The sequence below is a fragment of the Oryzias latipes genome, chromosome 1 (genome assembly GCF_002234675.1).
Source record: "Oryzias latipes chromosome 1, ASM223467v1".
Lineage (NCBI taxonomy): Eukaryota > Metazoa > Chordata > Actinopteri > Beloniformes > Adrianichthyidae > Oryzias > Oryzias latipes.
In genome coordinates, this window is record NC_019859.2 from 13,391,039 (window position 1) to 13,408,871 (window position 17,833).

The 17,833-nt window shown below is 40.4% G+C and overlaps 1 protein-coding gene and 1 long non-coding RNA gene across 2 annotated transcripts; both read right to left on the minus strand.

Moving 5' to 3' along the window:
- Nucleotides 1-487: 487 nt before the first annotated feature.
- On the minus strand, nt 488-13,101 carry ncapg (non-SMC condensin I complex subunit G). Its single transcript, XM_011475079.3, has 22 exons — nt 13,003-13,101; nt 12,593-12,706; nt 11,861-12,103; nt 10,729-10,957; nt 10,427-10,572; nt 10,223-10,307; nt 9,877-10,069; nt 9,640-9,789; nt 8,592-8,732; nt 8,143-8,266; nt 7,983-8,072; nt 7,239-7,427; nt 7,053-7,163; nt 5,139-5,258; nt 4,835-5,059; nt 4,552-4,733; nt 2,800-2,965; nt 2,545-2,712; nt 1,149-1,272; nt 1,008-1,055; nt 817-886; nt 488-732 (listed from the first exon to the last, which is right to left on the minus strand). The coding sequence occupies exons 2-22, from the start codon at nt 12,698-12,700 to the stop codon at nt 606-608; spliced, it is 3,039 nt and encodes a 1,012-aa protein (XP_011473381.2). The 5' UTR covers nt 12,701-12,706; nt 13,003-13,101; the 3' UTR covers nt 488-605.
- A 558-nt stretch (nt 13,102-13,659) lies between these two features.
- Nucleotides 13,660-16,877, minus strand: LOC110015098. The gene is made up of 3 exons (XR_002872953.1): nt 15,803-16,877; nt 15,079-15,126; nt 13,660-14,917 (listed from the first exon to the last, which is right to left on the minus strand). It is a non-coding gene; the product is annotated as an uncharacterized LOC110015098 (long non-coding RNA).
- Between the last annotated feature and the right edge of the window lie 956 nt (nt 16,878-17,833).

A 17,833-nucleotide genomic window follows, 5' to 3' on the forward strand; every position in this document is an offset into this window, starting at 1 on the left:
TTTGTGTGGAGTTTGCATGTTTTCCTTGTGCCTGTGTGGGCTTTCTCCTACAGTCTAAGATCATGCTTCATAGGATGATTATGGAATCTATGTTGTCCTTCGGTATGAATGTGGGTTTATGTCCCTGCGATGGACTGGCAAACCATCCAGGGTGTCTCAATTTTAACCCCACAGTGGCTGGGATAGGCTCCAGCAACCATGTGACCCCAACAGGGAAGTATAAAAATGAACGGATGTTTTGAATTCACATTGGAGAACTGATTGAAATGATTTACTGCTGTTCCGCTCTATTTACCTATGACTGAAATTTGATTCCTCCTCAACTTTCTAACTGAAATCTAGGCATCATGTACAGCTGACTTCAGAATACATTTAGTTTGTTTGAAATTCACTTTCTAGACTCTTGATGCTCATTCTAGATCAAATTTTTCTGGAAGTGGTGATTGATAAATGTTTCATCTGTTAGTCCACCATGAAACTAAAAAGATGGAGACAAAATTAAGTTTATTGTTGATAAAACCTCGAGCTGAAATTATGAAAAGATGCTGCAGAAAACACAGGAACAAGATTATCTGCCCAAAAAAAGAAAAAGCTTGAAAAGGGTTTCATGACACATTGGCCTCCTGATTGAGGAGGGGGTTGAGGTCGAGTTTGGTCTTCTCCATCGCGGCGCTCTTCGCCCTCCTTGATGGACGTGCTGTAGGGACGGACTCAGGAACGTTTTCTCCATCGCTGCAGCAAAAAACAAAGCAGCGAGTTCAGGCGTGGATGAAGGGAATCAAACACTTTTTTGAAGGTGAATACCTCTAAACCCACCTCTCTTCTGATGACTCGGCTTTCCTGCTCTGCTTTCTGCTGCCTTTGGCGGTGCAGACTTTCCTTTGACCTGTGCAGACAAACGCGCTCAGGTTACCTCCCCCTACTGAGTCAACATCTTCACGCAGGTAAACGAGATGAGCTCTAAAAATACGACGCTGCAGCAAAAAGCTGAGTGTCCAGGATGTTACCTCTTTTGACTCTCTTGGCAGATTTTGATGGATCGTCTGTTGTTGCTTCTGTGGAAAGGGACAATTCAGATTTCTGGATTTGCACCTTGGACTAAAGAAAACAACCATTTGTCCCAAATGATTTATGTAGGAGTTTCTCACCGTCTGCGTTGACATCCAGCGGTTGCAGTGCACTGGCGCTTAAGAGCTCAGCTTGCTCTTTGGAGTCAATCAGCTGATGCATCATCTTCTCCAGAGCACGCAGGCAAATGCGATCCTTCACCGTCTGACAGCGAGAGGAGGAAGAGCTTTAAGACATGAAACTGGCCCACCTCTGTCAGGACTCACCGCACCAGTTTAAGAAATGCAGCCGACAAGAGGAAAGCACAAAAATAAAAAATGCAGCTCACAATCATGAAGTAAAAAAAATCCCATTCTGCATTTACATGGATATTGAGAGGAAACGTCGTGGCTTGAAAGGTGAACAGGAAGATTCTACTCAAAGCTCGGGGCCTGTCGGGTCGCTGGAGTTACAGTGAAGCAGCTTAACTCTGAGCCAACTGGAACTTGTAGGGAGGCTAAATGGAAGAGTTACAGCAAAGGCGGTGAGGAGTGTGAACAAGGATGGTGGTAGGAGAGGCAACAGTGGGATTAGGATGACGATAAACTGTCAAAAACGACAGCCAGTCCTGCAAGAATGGAAAACTGAAGAGCTGTCAGTTATGAGGAACAAACTGTCCGTTTGGAAAACGTCCATCTGTCTTCAGAACCTGTCACGGGCTGCTGGAGCCCACCCAGCTATTGTTGGGCAAAGGCGGGATAGACCCTGAACAGAACGCCGGTCTGTTGCAGGGTCTCTCTCACACAAACACACACACACATCTAGGGGTCATTTAGAATAGGCATTTGATCTATGAAGCATGTTTTGGGATTCTGATAGGAAGCTGGAGTTCCTGAAGAAAACCAGCACATGTAGAGTGAGAACATGCAAACTCCCAGTGAGGATTCAAACCAGAGTGCTAACCACTGTGCAGCCCAGCTTGGAAAACATAAAGCTGTTAAATCCCTAAAAAAACAGTTTCTAAAATGTAGCCCAACAAGCTTTTTTATTTCAGACATTTAGAAGAAAAGTTGCGACCACACCAGACGTTTCTTCTGCAGCCACGAATGTTTGATCATGTGCTTTGGATTCTTTGTCAGGGTCAACTTTTGAAACCAAAACTATAAATTAGGGGTCCCAAAGTCTTGCAGTAATCACAATTAAATAATTGCAAATAATTGTGATAAATAAAATCCATTGCTGATGTGATGTAATCCAGTGTTTTTCAACCTTTTTTGAGCCACGGCACACTTTAACCCTGACAAAAATCCCGCGGCACACCAGCATCCAAAAAAAAAAGAAGCAGAAATTCATGGTCTGTATTGATCGACTGAGATTTGTTGCACCCCCAACAAAAATACCTCAAAATGAGGCTTTTTACGGAAATTGATTATAATTAATTACAGGTAATAATAATGAATCCTTCAAATATATGAATAGAAATACAGGTGTGTGTACCTGAACAAGCTGCTGCAGCAGCGTCAGCAGGTCCTCCCTCACAGTGCTGTCTCTGCTCAGCTCCAGGTTGCTTAGCGTCTTTGCATAAAGGCGAACCTCAGGGGCGGTTGGGTCCTTCAGCATCTCGCCACACAAGCGCACCGCCAGGTAGTCGTGGACGCAGACCTCCTGAAGACACGCGGCACCAAACATGACGAGTCACATGTGGGGGCCGTTAGCATCTGAGCAGACTCCATTGGGCGTCCCTGCATCTACCTCTGTGTTACTGGAGGGTTTGATGAGCGCACTTGGACGCGTCAGTTCAACCAGAAGCTCCACCACGTTGTTGATGTCCACCTCGGCGAGCGGAGAGGTGGCGGGGGCATTCAGGAGAGTCCGGACCGTCGGCAAGAAACACTCCTCTACGACCTCCTGGTGAACTCTTAAAGAAGAAAAAAAGAAAGAAACTTTCCGTCACATTTGATTTCAGTGTGAAGAAACGGCTTTGATCTGGAAGCACAAGTTCAGCCTGCTAGGACAGAAATCTGGGAAGATTTCATTTTTGCTACATTTTGGGAAACGTTGACTAGATTTTGCAATTGATCAAACATTAGGCCTGCACAATATACCGCAAATTTATCGTTATCGCAACATCAAGCTGTGCAATATGCATACCGCAAAAGATGGCGAAAATCGCAATAAATGTTTACCTTAAATGTGCTAAAAAACAATCTCATGGCAGCTTGAAATAGTGAACAAATGAAATAAATCCCTTTATGCATTTAACCAATCGTAAGGAGCCATTTACGTTGTTGATCAATCAGATGAGCCCTTTTATGTTTGATGTTTGCCTCCTACGTCGACAAGGGTCATTTGGAGTATAACTTTTAAACTGTTGCAGTGAAATGGAAATGATGTTTTTGGTTGTTTTGCCATTTGTTTATATACCGCAAATTATATCGTTATCGCAATATTAATCACCAATATCGCATATCGCGAGTTTTCCTCATGTCGTGCAGCACTATCAAACATTATTTTGTTCTCAGCATTTATTTATCCGTCTTTAATTCAGGTGCCAGAGCAAGGATCCTTGCAGCTTCTGGAAGCTGGCTCATGTTAAAGACCCACTCAAATGTAAATGGTGTTTTTGCCGTTTTTAACATGTTCTTGTGACATTTTTCTCCTGGTGGACAACATATAAGCACAAAACAGCAGACGAAAAAAAAATGCTGTTTGAAAAAGATCTTATTTGTTAGGTAGAAAATACCGTTGGCGGACCACAAGCTCCCTGCTCCATTCTCATACATCCCCTTAAGCGATGTACATATTTGTTACAATGGACATTTCTAATAAACTATTGCTGCTCTGCAGAATCTATGTCCTAGAAAACGACACAGGCTTTTTTCTTTAGTTTGGCTTAAACCAGTATGATGATGATTACAAGAGCATTGGGAACACTTTTACAACAGATCCAAAGATGATCGGAGTGAGTCTTTAAGCGAACTGAAGTGATCAAAGGACATTTTTCTGATAGTTCTGCCTTCTTTGAGCAAATGAAAGGGAGCTCTTTGTGGCTTGAGAACGGACTCCTATTCATTAGAAAAGAAACAAAACATGAACAGAGTTCTGCAGAGCATTAAGATCCGTTACAGGGTGCAGCATACGACTGTGGATGAGTGAAAGACACCCTGTGGATGTGGCAAATTGGAGCTTCTCCGTCAGCTTTCTCATTATTATATTAGGTTACAAAAAATGCCCTGAGATATGACGCAGAATGGGGCTAACTGAAAAAAATCGGGAAGTAAAACCTAAAAGTGAAAGGGATTTGTGGATGAAATAAAAGAAAAGAAAACTTAACAGTGTCAGGTGGGAACAGCTGATTTGACGTGGTGAACCCTGAAGGGAACAGCCTAAATGAACAGCTATCACTGCGGCTGTGCCAATCAAGAAATAACCCCCATTTGTCTTCCCATTAGGAGAATATTCTACAGCCGTGACTGCGCAGCTCGGCGTGTGTGCGTGTCACACCTGCTCTCGCGGGCGTAGAGCTGGAAGAAGACGCCGAGGCAGTGCCGCAGGCGGGTGTCATCCTCAGTAACAGGATTGTACCACAGCAGCACCAGACGCGTCAGCATCTTGGCGCTGGAGATGCGGCCGGTGTACATAAGTTTGGCCAGGCCCTCTGCCGCCTCTGTGCGCAGGTCAGACACCTGCGAGTGTTTGAGCAGATATGCAAATAGGTTCATTTTGAGAGCAAGTCGAAAGTGCAAAAAGGGCAGAGAGCTTTTTAGAAAAACACAGACTAACTCGCCTCGCTATCCAACAGCTCTGAAAGCATCACAAGGATACTCTGCGTGGTGTCTTCTGGAGCATCTCCCTTCTCAGCCGGTCCTGCCTCTTCCTCCTGCTTTTCTGGGGACTGGCTGGGCTGTGCGGACGCCGTGTCGGAGAAAAGCTGGAAGCCAAACAGCAGCAGCAGGTCGACGACGGCACGGAGGGCGCTGATGCGGATCTTCACCTCGTCGAGTTGGGAGATCTTGGAAACGGACGGAGAAAACTCAGTGCAGTTGGTAACATTTGTAGTTTTGTTGGTGCTCAGAAGAATGCTGACTGACCTGGAGCAGGAGGACCATGTGGGTTTTAGCCAGTTCCTTGCTGTGCAAAGTGCACGTTCCCAGACACACAACAGCCATGTTGCGGACAGCAGGGTGTGCGTTTGCTATACTGGGTAAAATCTAACAAAGAAAACACACAAATACATTCACAAATGTATTCAAGCTCATTTTGGGGTATTGCTGTGGTGACTCTGTGCAGGGAGGGGTTCACACATCAACACTTCTGCAGCTCAATCACAGAACCAGCAGATTCCTTTGTGTCATTCTCCTTAAAGCATCTGAACTTTTAGCATCAATTTATATCACAGTTTCTACTCGATTTTACAGAAATGAAATGAAAAGAAATCTAATGTGTTAAGCAAAGATCTGGTTTCATGTTAACCAAATATAAGTTTGTCAAAGGAAGGCCAAACATTTAAATGACATTTTAAACACACTTGACGAACCCTCGTTAAAACCCAGCAGGCCTAAAACCAAACCATATGACACACCGAATCGTTGCATCCCTACAGCAAACCAGGATATTCACATTCAAAGTGTCAAACATGTAGCCTTAAATTTGAGAAGGATTTAGTAGTTGGTTTATTACATTATACCAGGCTTAGTATTGGCCAACTGGAAGGTTTTTCTTCATTCTTAATTGCTTTAGAACAAATTGTAAAAAATCTGTAAATGGCGTATACTTATATAGCTTTTCCTACAAGCCAAAGCGCTTACAGTCACAGAACATCACCATCACACACATTCACACACTGGTGCTCCACTGCAAACACAAGGTTTCAGTGTCTTGCAAGACAAAAAAATCTTCTTCTGAATTTTCAGTTTTTTTATTGTGTTTTTGTAATACACAAACCCTAAATCGAACTTTAACAAAACAACGATCCAAAAATTCAGGTTTGGACTAGCTGCACAATATACCGAAATTTATCGTTATCGTCATTAGCTGTGCAATATGCATACCGCAAAAGACGCGAAAATCGCAATAAATGTTTACCTTAAATGTGCTAAAACAAACTCATGCAGCTTGAAATATGAACAAATGAAATAAATCCTTTATGCATTAACAATCGAAGACCGTTTGCGTTGTTGATCACCAGATGACCTTTTATGTTTGATGTTTGCTCTACGTCGAAGGTATTTGAGTCTAATTTTTAACTGTTGCAGTGAATGGAATGATTTTTTTTTTTGCTATTTTTTTATACCATTATTTTATCCATATTAATCACAATATCGATATCGAGTTTTCTCATATCGTGCAGCACTATTTGGACTGAATTGTGCTGAATTCCCCGCTTGAGCAGTAAAACCAAATTCTGTACTTCTCCCTCTTCCTTTACCAAGTGCTTTTCTGTCATTAAATCCTCATTCTCCTTCTTTCTGAAAACTAAGCAACAACTAAATGCACTAAATCTGCTCTTTCAAAAACCAACAGTTACTCTCTGGATAGAAATGGCTTTCTTGTTCCACCTCCCCTCCAGCAAAGAGTTTGGGTGTCACTCTCAACGACACATTCTCCTTTTACGCTCCCATCGATAGTCAGCACATTTTCACCTTTGCAATAACCCCTCCCTCCCTCCCTCCCTCCCTCCCTCCCTCCCTCCCTCCCTCCACATCCACAGCTTATTTCCTGTCTTCATTACTGGAACTCCCTTCTTTTCATTTTTCCCTAAACTTGCACTGCTCCCTCTTTTCTTCACATCACTCAAATTCTTCACCAACTCCACTGTTTCTCAGTAGATCAAAAGGGTTGAGAACAAAATCCTTCGACTTTGTTCATGTGTGTTTTGTTTTTTTAAGGACCTTGACTGACAAGTGCTTCAAATAAAATAAATGATTATCATTATTTCGTCCTAAAAACACGCATAAAGATGTATTTGACAGCATAATAAAGTAAAAATAAAAAACGCTTTTTACCAAGGAAGACATCAATGCACTTATAGTTGGACCAATTCGAGTCTTGATGTTCATCTGCTTCATCAGCTCAGCACACATCGTTAAACACCTCAGAAGAGTCTCTGGGTCATTCTAATAAAAGGACATAAAAAAAAGAACATCAGTTCCATGAAACCCAGCAATGACGCATCCTGGATCTCACCGGACCTTCTCGGTGCGGGGCTCCTTGTCAGTCGGCTGGCCGCCCTCGGCGATGTCCTGAAGGATTTGGTTTCTGCTCTCCTCGAGGCGTGTGATGGATTCCTTCAGCTCTGCCGCTCGGCTGAACTCCTGAGCAGCGATACAATCCTCCAGAGTTTGTTTAGCTTCCAAGATCTGGACCTTTACTTCTGCCAGCTGCATGGAGGAGGAGGAGGAAAGGAGAACGTTTGGATGCAGCTACAACAATTTCCAACAAACAGGAAGAAATCAGTTTAAAACATTCACACATTCTTTACTTTCTCTGTAGCACCTTTAATTTATGTGGGAGTGACTCCTAAACCAGAAACTTGATCTGTTTTTATTAAGGTAAAATAATAGCAGCAGGAACATAAAACATCACTTTTTGGCTGTTATTTGGACATTTATTAGGTAGTTTTCATATTACGGTTTCTCAATGTATTTACTGTCATTTTATTTTATTTTCAAATGCTCTTTTTTTGAATGGAACACCAAAAATTAATTGTTTAAAGGAGAGAAAACAAAGAAATGACTGATGAGGAGGAAATGCAGCAGATAAAAAACATGAAACATTTGAAGTTAGGAAATCCACATTTTTAAAGGTTTCTTTGGCAAATGTTAAAAGCCTTAATTTTTCTAGTGAAAAGACTTAGACATTTTATTCACTAAAGGCAGGGGAAAGGATGGCAAAATCCAGATCCTGCTGGAGTTTTTCATTCAAGCGTTGCCCACCTTAACCTGCTGCCGTCGGCTCTCATTCTCATCCACAGCCCGATTGGGCTCCATGATGGGTTCCCTCAAGTCCGAGATGATTTCTGCCACCTGCAAAAAGACAACAGCATCTAGTAGAAGTCAGCCTCAGTGTAAAGCAACACAGCAGAAGGGAACCTACAGTCTGGATGCGCCTGTGGTCATCAGGGATGAGGGAGAGGAGTTTTTCAGTAAGCAGGGAAATCAGGGAGGAGGGGGTCTGTGGAAGAGCCATCATGTCCTGCAGAACTGCCAGCACACGCTTTCTGCAAATATTAAAAACCATGACATGCACTAAAAATCTACACAATCCCATCTGACAATAAGCTTAAGGCCTGGATTTCAATCCACAACAGGAAGTCTTCAAACATAGATTGTACCAACTGTAACCAGATCAAAAACGTGCTTTGGTTGATCTCTAAGAATTCATTTCCATGTAGTATTTGTTGTTGTTTCTGTTTCTCTTAGGATCAGATTGTGAATCTATAAGGCTTAAACTTTTACATTTTTCCTTTTGTTGAATCCTCTCCATACAATAACAAACAAATAATGTTTTCCAGTAGTTTTCCTTGGATTCAAAGGATTTCATACCTGCCACCTTCCTCGTTCGTGTCGAGGCAGCGGATGAGGTGGATGAGTTGTTGAGAGATAAATTCTTTGGTCATGACCAGCTCCAGCTGGTTGAAGTCGCCTCTCTGCTCCTCTGTGAGCAACGGCACCGCCTTCAGATATCTGCGAGTTAAGTAAGGGTTAATGGCCGACGAAGTGTGCAGTGTCACTGTTTAACGCACGCCGTGGAATCAGCTGACAACCCATTTACATCAACGCAAAATGACATTAACATTTTCAAAAAAAAGAAACGTTAATACAGCTTTTAGGAAAAGTTGTGTTAACTACTTTATTGTCTACATACAATCTGTCAGTTTTCAGCAAACTGACCAATTCACTGAATGTAGGGAAAATCCAAACTCTGGAGTTGTGACATCTGTAATCCTGTCAAGCTTTACATTTATTTAAACTGTTTTACACTGAAAAGCTGAATATTTTATTCTTTTATGAGTGAATATATCATCCCAACTTGATTGTCTTTCCTCTTTGATTTTAAAAATCAGATTTTTTCTCTTTTTTTAAATGGCCGGAAGGAGCAGGCCTCACAAACAGCAGTTTGAGCCCTTTCATTCACCTGTTAGTTGTAAAAAAATGTGCTGTTTTTTTTTGGCTTCAAACTGGAATTGACCAACTGTTCTGTTTTACAGATTTTTGTTCAAGTTTTGCGTTTTTTTTCCAACTGTGTGTGTGTGTCCTTGCTTCTACTTCTGATTGCATGCTCTTTTGTTCTGGTTAGTAATATAATAAAGTTATATTTAAAAGTACAAGCACTTAAGTGGTGTAGTAGAGTAGTGTCCTAAGACTTAGGATTTCTTTGAGCCTCCTCCATTGCTGAATTCCACTGAGAAATCGGAACCCGCTCTCACATAAGTACAGAGAAATACATTAACAACTCGGCTTAGTTAAAAAATTAATTGTTGCAGAGTAAGTATTATGGGATTCTTCCATAAATTTCTTCCTAATCAATAATAAGACTGCACAAGCCGTTTACTAACTTTCAAAAGCAATTTAAAACCTTTGATGCTCTTACCCACAAAGGTACTCAGCATAAGCAGCAGCATCTGGCAACACTTGTTCCAGCATTTCTTCTCCATCATCTCCTTTGTCCTTGATGAACTCACACAGCGCTCTCCAGTAAAGCACATTTTCACAGGTCAAAGAGTCAATTGGGATCACCTTCCTGTTGAAAAAAGTAAAGCAACAGATTCTTTAACCCTCCAACATTTTTACGACATCTCTTCAAATAGTAGGAAAGCTAAAAGCGGACCTGTTGTCAAGCCCCTCCCTGTTCTGCAGCAGTTCTTCTGCAGGCATGCTTTTGAAGATGGCTTTCAGCGTGTCCATCGCCGCATCTGCACAGTTTTCCACATCCAGTCGGTGGAGCAGCTCGATGACATCACCGTCCAGGCGGAGCAGCCAGGCTGGCAGGAGGCGGCTGCAGACCACCTCTCTCACTGCCTCTGCACGGAAACGTAAATAACACATGTACTGTGAGAAAGAGATCATTCATTGGAAGTTTTATTACTTCTAAATATACAGATTTATAAAAATTCTACATCAACTTACTGAAAGTACCTCAAAAAGTATCAGTATTTTGACTGATGAAAGTTTACCTGAGGTGTCATGAAGACCCTGCTGCAGCAGACTGACTCTCTGTGCGATGCTAAGAGCTTTAATATGAACTTTGTCAGCAAGAACCTTCAATAGAAGACAGTCAAAATATTGATCATTAACATTGCAAAAGTGCTTAAAAAATGAACTAATGCCTTTTTTGCTTAAATTTCAGGGGAAAAAAACCCTCTTTTTCTTAAGGCTACCTGATAGGCTAGCTTGCGGACGTTGTCTTTGATGTCACGAGTGCGTTTCAGTACTTTGGGGAGTGTCCGAGGAGACATAGCGATGCAGGAAAGAACCGCGCGCCGCACCTCTGCGTTGGTATCATTTTCCAGAATTAACATGTAGGCTGAAAAATAGCAAGATGCTGAGAGTTACACATTTGATCATAAATACCAGCGTACAAAAGCTTTTGTAGGCATGGACTAACTCAAACGTTCCATATTGTGAGTTGAATAAACTCTACTAAATTCCGAAGGAAACAGAGAAAAGTGAGCAAACACACCGTTGATGGTTGGACAGTCGGGGTCCTTTGGCTGCTGAAGGCGAGTCATGGCTAGAGCAGCTTGAATCCTCACATTGGGGAACTTGTCAGTGACACGAATCAGCATGGCTTGGTGGATGCGATCAAAGAGGTCATCGTCAATCTGAGCATTTTCTGACATGCTGCCCAGCAATTTGTTGATCAGCTGACACGCCCGGAAACGCACGGCGTGACTGTTGGCTTTATGGGACTTAGAGGAAGGAAGACCCAAAATACACAGGTTAAAGTCATGCAGACATTGTTTCTATGAAATAAAAGGTAAAATTATTAACATTAGTTTTTAAATGCATCTATAAAAACATGAATTTTATACGTATCTATTCAGTGTAAACAAGGCACACAATAGAATTACGTTTTTTATAAAGAACGTATCGTACATTAGTAATGCAAAGTGCTTTACAGAAGAAAAAAAATATTTTCAATTTAAAAAACACAATCGGTTTCATTCTGAAGGTCACATTTCCAATTCAATTAAATATCAGTATGTGGAATTTTATTTCTAAAATGATTTGTCTGATCATAGAAATACTCCTTTATGGTTTGACCAATTATATTAGGGATAAAAAATACATTGAAAACCAAACAAAAAGCTTCCTAAAAAAATGAAATCATTTTGTTAGAACACAGATTACTGGATTGGATTAATCAATACAAAAAAATGTATGCTTACTTTAATATTTTTTATTTAACCCATTAATTCCTGAGCTAATTTCTAATTATATACAATCATAATTATATATCAATTAATTATTCAAAGCCGTTTTCTGTTCAGGTCCAGGATAAATTAAACGGATTCCTGGATTTAATGGTAATTTGCGAATTAGCGACATATAGCGGGAAGGGATCACAAAACACAAGATAATGACCTACTTTTACCAAGGCATTTAAAAAAAAAGGGATCTATAAATACAGCTATTTATTATAAATAAAAATAAAAATTACTTACTAAAAAACATAGTGAAGATTTTTTTTTAGAATAAGAGGCAGATGTATTAAATGGTTTACATTACCGGTAGTTACCACATGTAAGATTTAAAGAAAAGAAAAAAACAGAAATTTCTGGGATGCATCCTGTGTGCAACAATCTTTATACCTCCAACAAAAAGTTAAAGATGAAACTCAAGAATGGGTGATCATCCTCTTCATCCTCCTCCTCCTCCTCTTCCTCTTCATTTTGCTGGTCCTCTCCTTCAGGTTTAGGTGGAGACTGAAAACTTGTGGCAAACTTTGCCACAAACTCTATGACATTTTCCACTGCAGGCTCACGTTTGTAGACAATCATGGCATATTTCAGGCAGCGGATGAACTCCTCATGGAAAGGAGTCTTATCCTCAAGCTGAAAAGAGAGATGGAGGGATTATTGATGGAGATGATGAAGAAAGGAGAACAAGCTACAGGTTGTTGGGTTTTTCTTTTGAAATCTAGTTGTTGCTGTAATGTACTCATCCCAGTTTATCCAAACATGTTGAAGGATTCAGCTAAACTCTGCTTTAATTTAAAACAGAACAGAATCCACTGACGTTTTGAGGTATTATTTACATTTCAAGTACCTAAGTTAATATAACTTAACTAGTTCCAACTTGAAAACCAACAGCAGTTGCTCAGAACCTACCCAAAAAAAGTCATAGTTGAGAAATAAGTTAAACAAAATACAAGGAAAAGCATCCCTGTGTCTGCTTATGTTGTTAGCTCCACATTTTTCCATTTACAGAAAAGATATATAAATAAACAATAATAAATATCAAACACACATATAAAACCAAACAACAATGGTAATAGTAGGCCCTGTGTGTGTGTTTTTTTTTTGTTAATGTTAGCTCTATACCTTGTTGTAGCGACTCTTTAAACTCGCCACCAGCTTCGCCTTGTTGTTGTGGCCTTTCTGTGCTCGCTGAAACGCCTCCTTGATGTCTATTTCATTATCCGCAGTCATGTTTGCCTAGAATAGAACAAAATGACGTACAGAGTTAATTAAACAGACCCCAGACTCGGAGAAACACTGTTTTCTGAACCTAGCGGCTCTCTCTAGCGGCAACTGCGCATGTCGTTTCGTTAACTACAACTACACCAAACATGCCTGAAACTATTATGACAAAGTAACCAGGGCAGGAAACAACTCGGAAAAAAACACATAATCCGACGATGACAAAGAGCGTTTACGCCTCTTGTGTAAAAGAAAAACTACACAATAGTATTGCAACACGCTTTGACCTTAAGGTGTCAAAACCGACTTACTTTTGTGATTTCCGATAAATATTGTCGTGGCTTTTTTCTTTATGAAACTGCCGCCTGTTTTCAAATGTAACCGTAGAACAAATGAATGGTCTAAAGGCGTTTGGCAGAACATGCACGAGGGCAGTACTGCCCCCTTTCGGACTGGATGCCAAAATAAGCCCACACAAAGCTCAGTACAACTTTAACAGAAAAAAGTATGTGAATTAATCTTACGTGTTTTATAAAGTTTAACGAACAAATTAAAGGAGCACCTCCCGTGTAATGGTTTCAAATATAGTAAAATGAAACTAAACGAGGGCTGCACGGTAGCGCTCTTGCCTTGCCTCACTTGCTTCTTGCCTCACAGCAAGAAGGCCCCTGGTTCAAGCCCAGGCTGGGGGACCCAAAACAGAACATCAATGGGGAACTTCTTTGTGAAGAGTTTGCATGTTCTCCCCATGCGATCACGGGCTCTTTCCAGAGTCTCCAGCCTCCTCTCACCATCCAAAAACATGCTTCATAGATCAACTGGCAACTTTAAATTGTCCCTATGTGTGTGTGATATATGACCCTGTGACAGACTGGGTGTCCCCTGCCTTCACCCACAAGTGGCCAGGATAGGCTCTGGCACCCCCGTGACCCCAAAAGGGATAAAATGGTACAAAATGAAAATAAATAGATACTTTATTCATTCCATGAGGGAAATTGGTTGTGGCAGCAGCTCAACAACATCATCAATATCAACATTATTGTTAAAAAAAATAGTAGGTGTTTAGACTACTTCATGCTTGTCTTCTATCCCTTGGATTGATTACTTTCTTGTTCGACGAAGAAAACACAACCAAAAAGGGTTTTATTTATTTATTATTCTTTTAAAAAGTTCCATTTTTGTCTTCTTCTTCTTAAAAAAAAGATTCCTTCATGTTTTATGCATTAAACTTCATGCCTTCCTTTCTCTTTTTAATCTTAATTTCCTTTCAAATGTTTATCATTAATTTAGATATCCAAAGTGCCCTTTTTTTCAATTTGTCACCCAAGGGAAGAAATTCCCTCAAGTGACAGGATGCAAGCTGTCTGTTGCTGCTAGAGAGCAGGAAAAAATGGGTCAGCACCATTTCAGTGCTGGCACATAGCGCAGGTGCACACTTCACAGGTGTGCTGTGAGAGCTCTTTCCCTCTCTTTCTTCCCTTCCCTTTCTTCTCTGAACACTGGACCAGAGCAGTTTGACAGGAAATAGTGATAGTAAATGTGGTCCTCTTCTATTTCTCTGAATCCCTTTGGTGATCTTGTTTAGGTCAGAATTTAACCGTGTATTTAGATGTATATAGTTGTTAATGAAAAGCACTCAGTGTTCCAAGGGATCTTAGGTGTTCCTTAGTTCTGCCTCATGTTCTTTGCAGCATGTGGTTCGTGTTAATGGAGACATCTGACTAAAGTACAACAATTTGACTCATTGGAGGACCTAACCAGAAGAACAACAGTCACTGCGTGCCAGTTATTGTTTCTTTCTGAAACCTAGATTATTAAAAAATAATAATAAACAGAATGTTCTGGGCTAAAACTAATGAAATTCCAATAAAGGGTATAGACTGTGGACAATTAATTGCTAACGTTCACATTTGGAGATGATGGCCTGGTTGGGGAGTGTGCAGCTGTTTTCTGAAGACGGATCCAGACAGTCTGCAGGATGGAGCTCAGGGAGAGGGATGGAGTTGTAAAACATGGACGGATGTAAGTAAACCTTTAGGAAAATCTTCTGGTTTTCAACTGGAAACCTTCATAACAGGACTTTTCTTTTTCCAACCAGTTCTCTTTTTACAGAGGTTATGGCTGCAGAACACCACGTTGGAACAGACAAGCTCAGCTTCATCTGTAACCTTCCCCACTGTGTGCACGGAGGAGCAGCTTTCTCCAACACAAGGAAAGATTTATCCACTTTAAAAGAAAGAGGAAACGTTAAAAAGAAAAACTTTGAGTTTTGTCTGAAGAAAACTGATGGACGTGACAATTGTATTATTGTAGTGTGTTTGCAGGAGCTAAGAGGCCTGTGTCTGCAGACCTTTCATTCCTCACCATCAGAAGAACACATTACTCACCTCCACTAAAGTTCCATTCATCTGGTCCCTGCAAACACAGGAGGAGTTCTGTAAAACACAGATTGAATTCAATAAATTCTAATGGTATTTGGCTGAAACTAACACACCAAGAATACAAGAACCCTAAAAAAACTTGTAAAAATAACCAGGAAACATATCCACGCCTTTCTCAACACACACATTACAGTTTTTATCCACACAGTCTTTACATTTACCCTGTGAAAAAAAATTCCAATCCAGGAATTCCGCCTTGGAGCAAAGACAAATAACACCAACGGGATCACAATGTGATGGAAAACCCACATGAACGTCACAAAAACAAAAAATATTCCACCACCATATGAATGAAGAATAACTTTCTTTACCTAAACAAGGGTCAGTTTATTTGTTATGCCCCATCTATTGAGATACACCAGAATTACAGGGAAAATACATTATTAAGGCTTATCAATTTGAATTATTCCAGTTTGGCAGGCCAAAATAAATAGTTTAAAACAGCATTGTCCCCCAGGCTGCAGTTTGCCCAACCCTGTTTTACTTATTGTTGAGTAACATTTTTGTGTAAGTGTTAATCCTTATTTATGTAAATCTGGGTAAAATACTGAAATGAAGCATTCATAAACGTCACTAATATTTCCAAGTTTAAGGCAGCTGAATGCAGTTTGTGTGATGTTGTAAAAGAGCCACAGCTGCCAGTACAGCTGTGTGGACAAGAACTACTTACCCATGGGAACATGCAGGAGGAACAATTTCATCCTCAGACAGACGAGGATCCTCATTTTCTGGCGTCTGTTTCCGGAAATCAATTCAAAATAGATGGTACCCAGCCTGAATGTCTGCTGGACCTGCATGCAGGTGGGAAATAAAATCAAGGTTTCATCCAATTACATTCTAATGCTGAAGACGGGCACATAAAAAAGCACAAAAATGAAAGGATGCCTACAAAAAGTCAAATTGACAGAAGGTCTGAGATGTGCTTTTCATTTTTCTGTAAAGTACCAGTACAATTTACTTTACTGAGCATTCAATTTATTTCTTTTTATTAACTGACTGAGGCTGTTGAAACAATTCAAGTAATTTTGGATAAATACCTGGGTATTGTTGAATTTATTTACCCACAAAAACTTGCTTTGACTAAAAGACTTATTAAAAAATGGAAATAGGCCATCGGTTTAATTTTCCAACAGCATTTAATTCTAAACTGTTTTGCCTCTTTGTATAAACCTCCTGACTACAAGCAATGCAAATGTGCCTAATTTAAAGGACATTTCTAAACCTGAATGTTGCCCAACCACTACTTACTACTGAAATAACTGCTTTGGTAACTATAGATGACATTTGGAGCTTTTCAATCAAACTAAATATGACAGGGTTGGGGCTCTGGGAATTGTTGTTTTTAGTGAATTTAAAGAGTTCATGCCATGCGAAATTCATTTTTGAGCTTTTAAAGTGTAATATAATGTTGATTACTTTAACATTTCCTTGAAGAAACCCCAAAGCGGTATTTGATCTGTTCACACATTTCTGAGTATTCCTCTAAAAACCTGCGCTCTGAGAGCCAGCCCCTCCCAACCCATGAAAACAAGTGGGTCCTCACATTGTGATGTAGACAAGTGAGAACAGTCCCTTCCAAGTAGATTCTGCGCTGCCTGCACCGCCCCCAGGCTGACACAAACACTTTCTCCATCCGCATTGCTAGTAATCAGCTAAAACGCTTTCATTTTACAGCCCAATTTGCACATCCAACTTTGCAAAAGTTTGGATGTTGCTGAGACCGACTCTAGGTTGACAATGTGAAATGGGCGGCACCCACAACGAGCGAAAGCCAGTGGTGCCTCAGAGATCGGGTCGTCTTACTTCCAGATTGGAAAAATGCTCAGGAAATGTTTTTAAATATTGGATATAAAAAAATGCATTCTTTTGTGTGCCAAAAATAATATAGTATCGTGTACATGGATATTGTTTACTATAAAAAGCTTAAGAATAGCACACTATAGGCCCTTTATAAATTTGTTGACTGGAGACATTTGTTTTCCTTTGGCTGTCACAAAGTTAATGAAGCTGAACCCAAAGAGTTGCTTTTTGTAAGTAAAGCATTTATTTCAAAAGTCTTCGTGATTTTACCTTATTTTATATTAGTTGCAGTTTTTAAACTACCGTATCTAAACAGACCAGTAACTATGGAAACCAGAGATTTCCCACCAACCTTTTTTTTGGGGGGGGGGGGGGGGGATTTTCATGTGACAATGACATGTACTATCACATTATCACAAGAAAAAAAGTTTTTTTCTCGTGATAACAATATGGTAAAAAACTGGAAATAAACAAAGGTAGATGTCATTATCATACAGAAGCCGAGAACAGCCTACTGGTACCTTGCTTTTTTTTTTTTACCGTTTTCTACTATCATGTCAACAGACCAAGTCTGGAGTGACATACAGTCCTTCCAGCTCGCACCTTTCATGCATCTTTCTGCAAGCATGCAGACCTCCTGGTCACTTTGTTTGTTCACTGATGAAATTGACAATTGAATCGGTTAGTTCAAAAGAGGCCCAAGTCCACAATTTTTTCATAATAGGGATATTACATGTTCTATGGTCTTCAAGGGAAAAGCTATCTGATTATGTGCAAAAAAGTCCCAAGTCCGTTGTGATGTATTGACTATGCTTGACATTTAAAATGCATTAAGTGCAAAATTCCTGGACTTGGGCCTTTTTTTGCATGGGTTTTGCTTTATTCCACAGATGGCAGCACT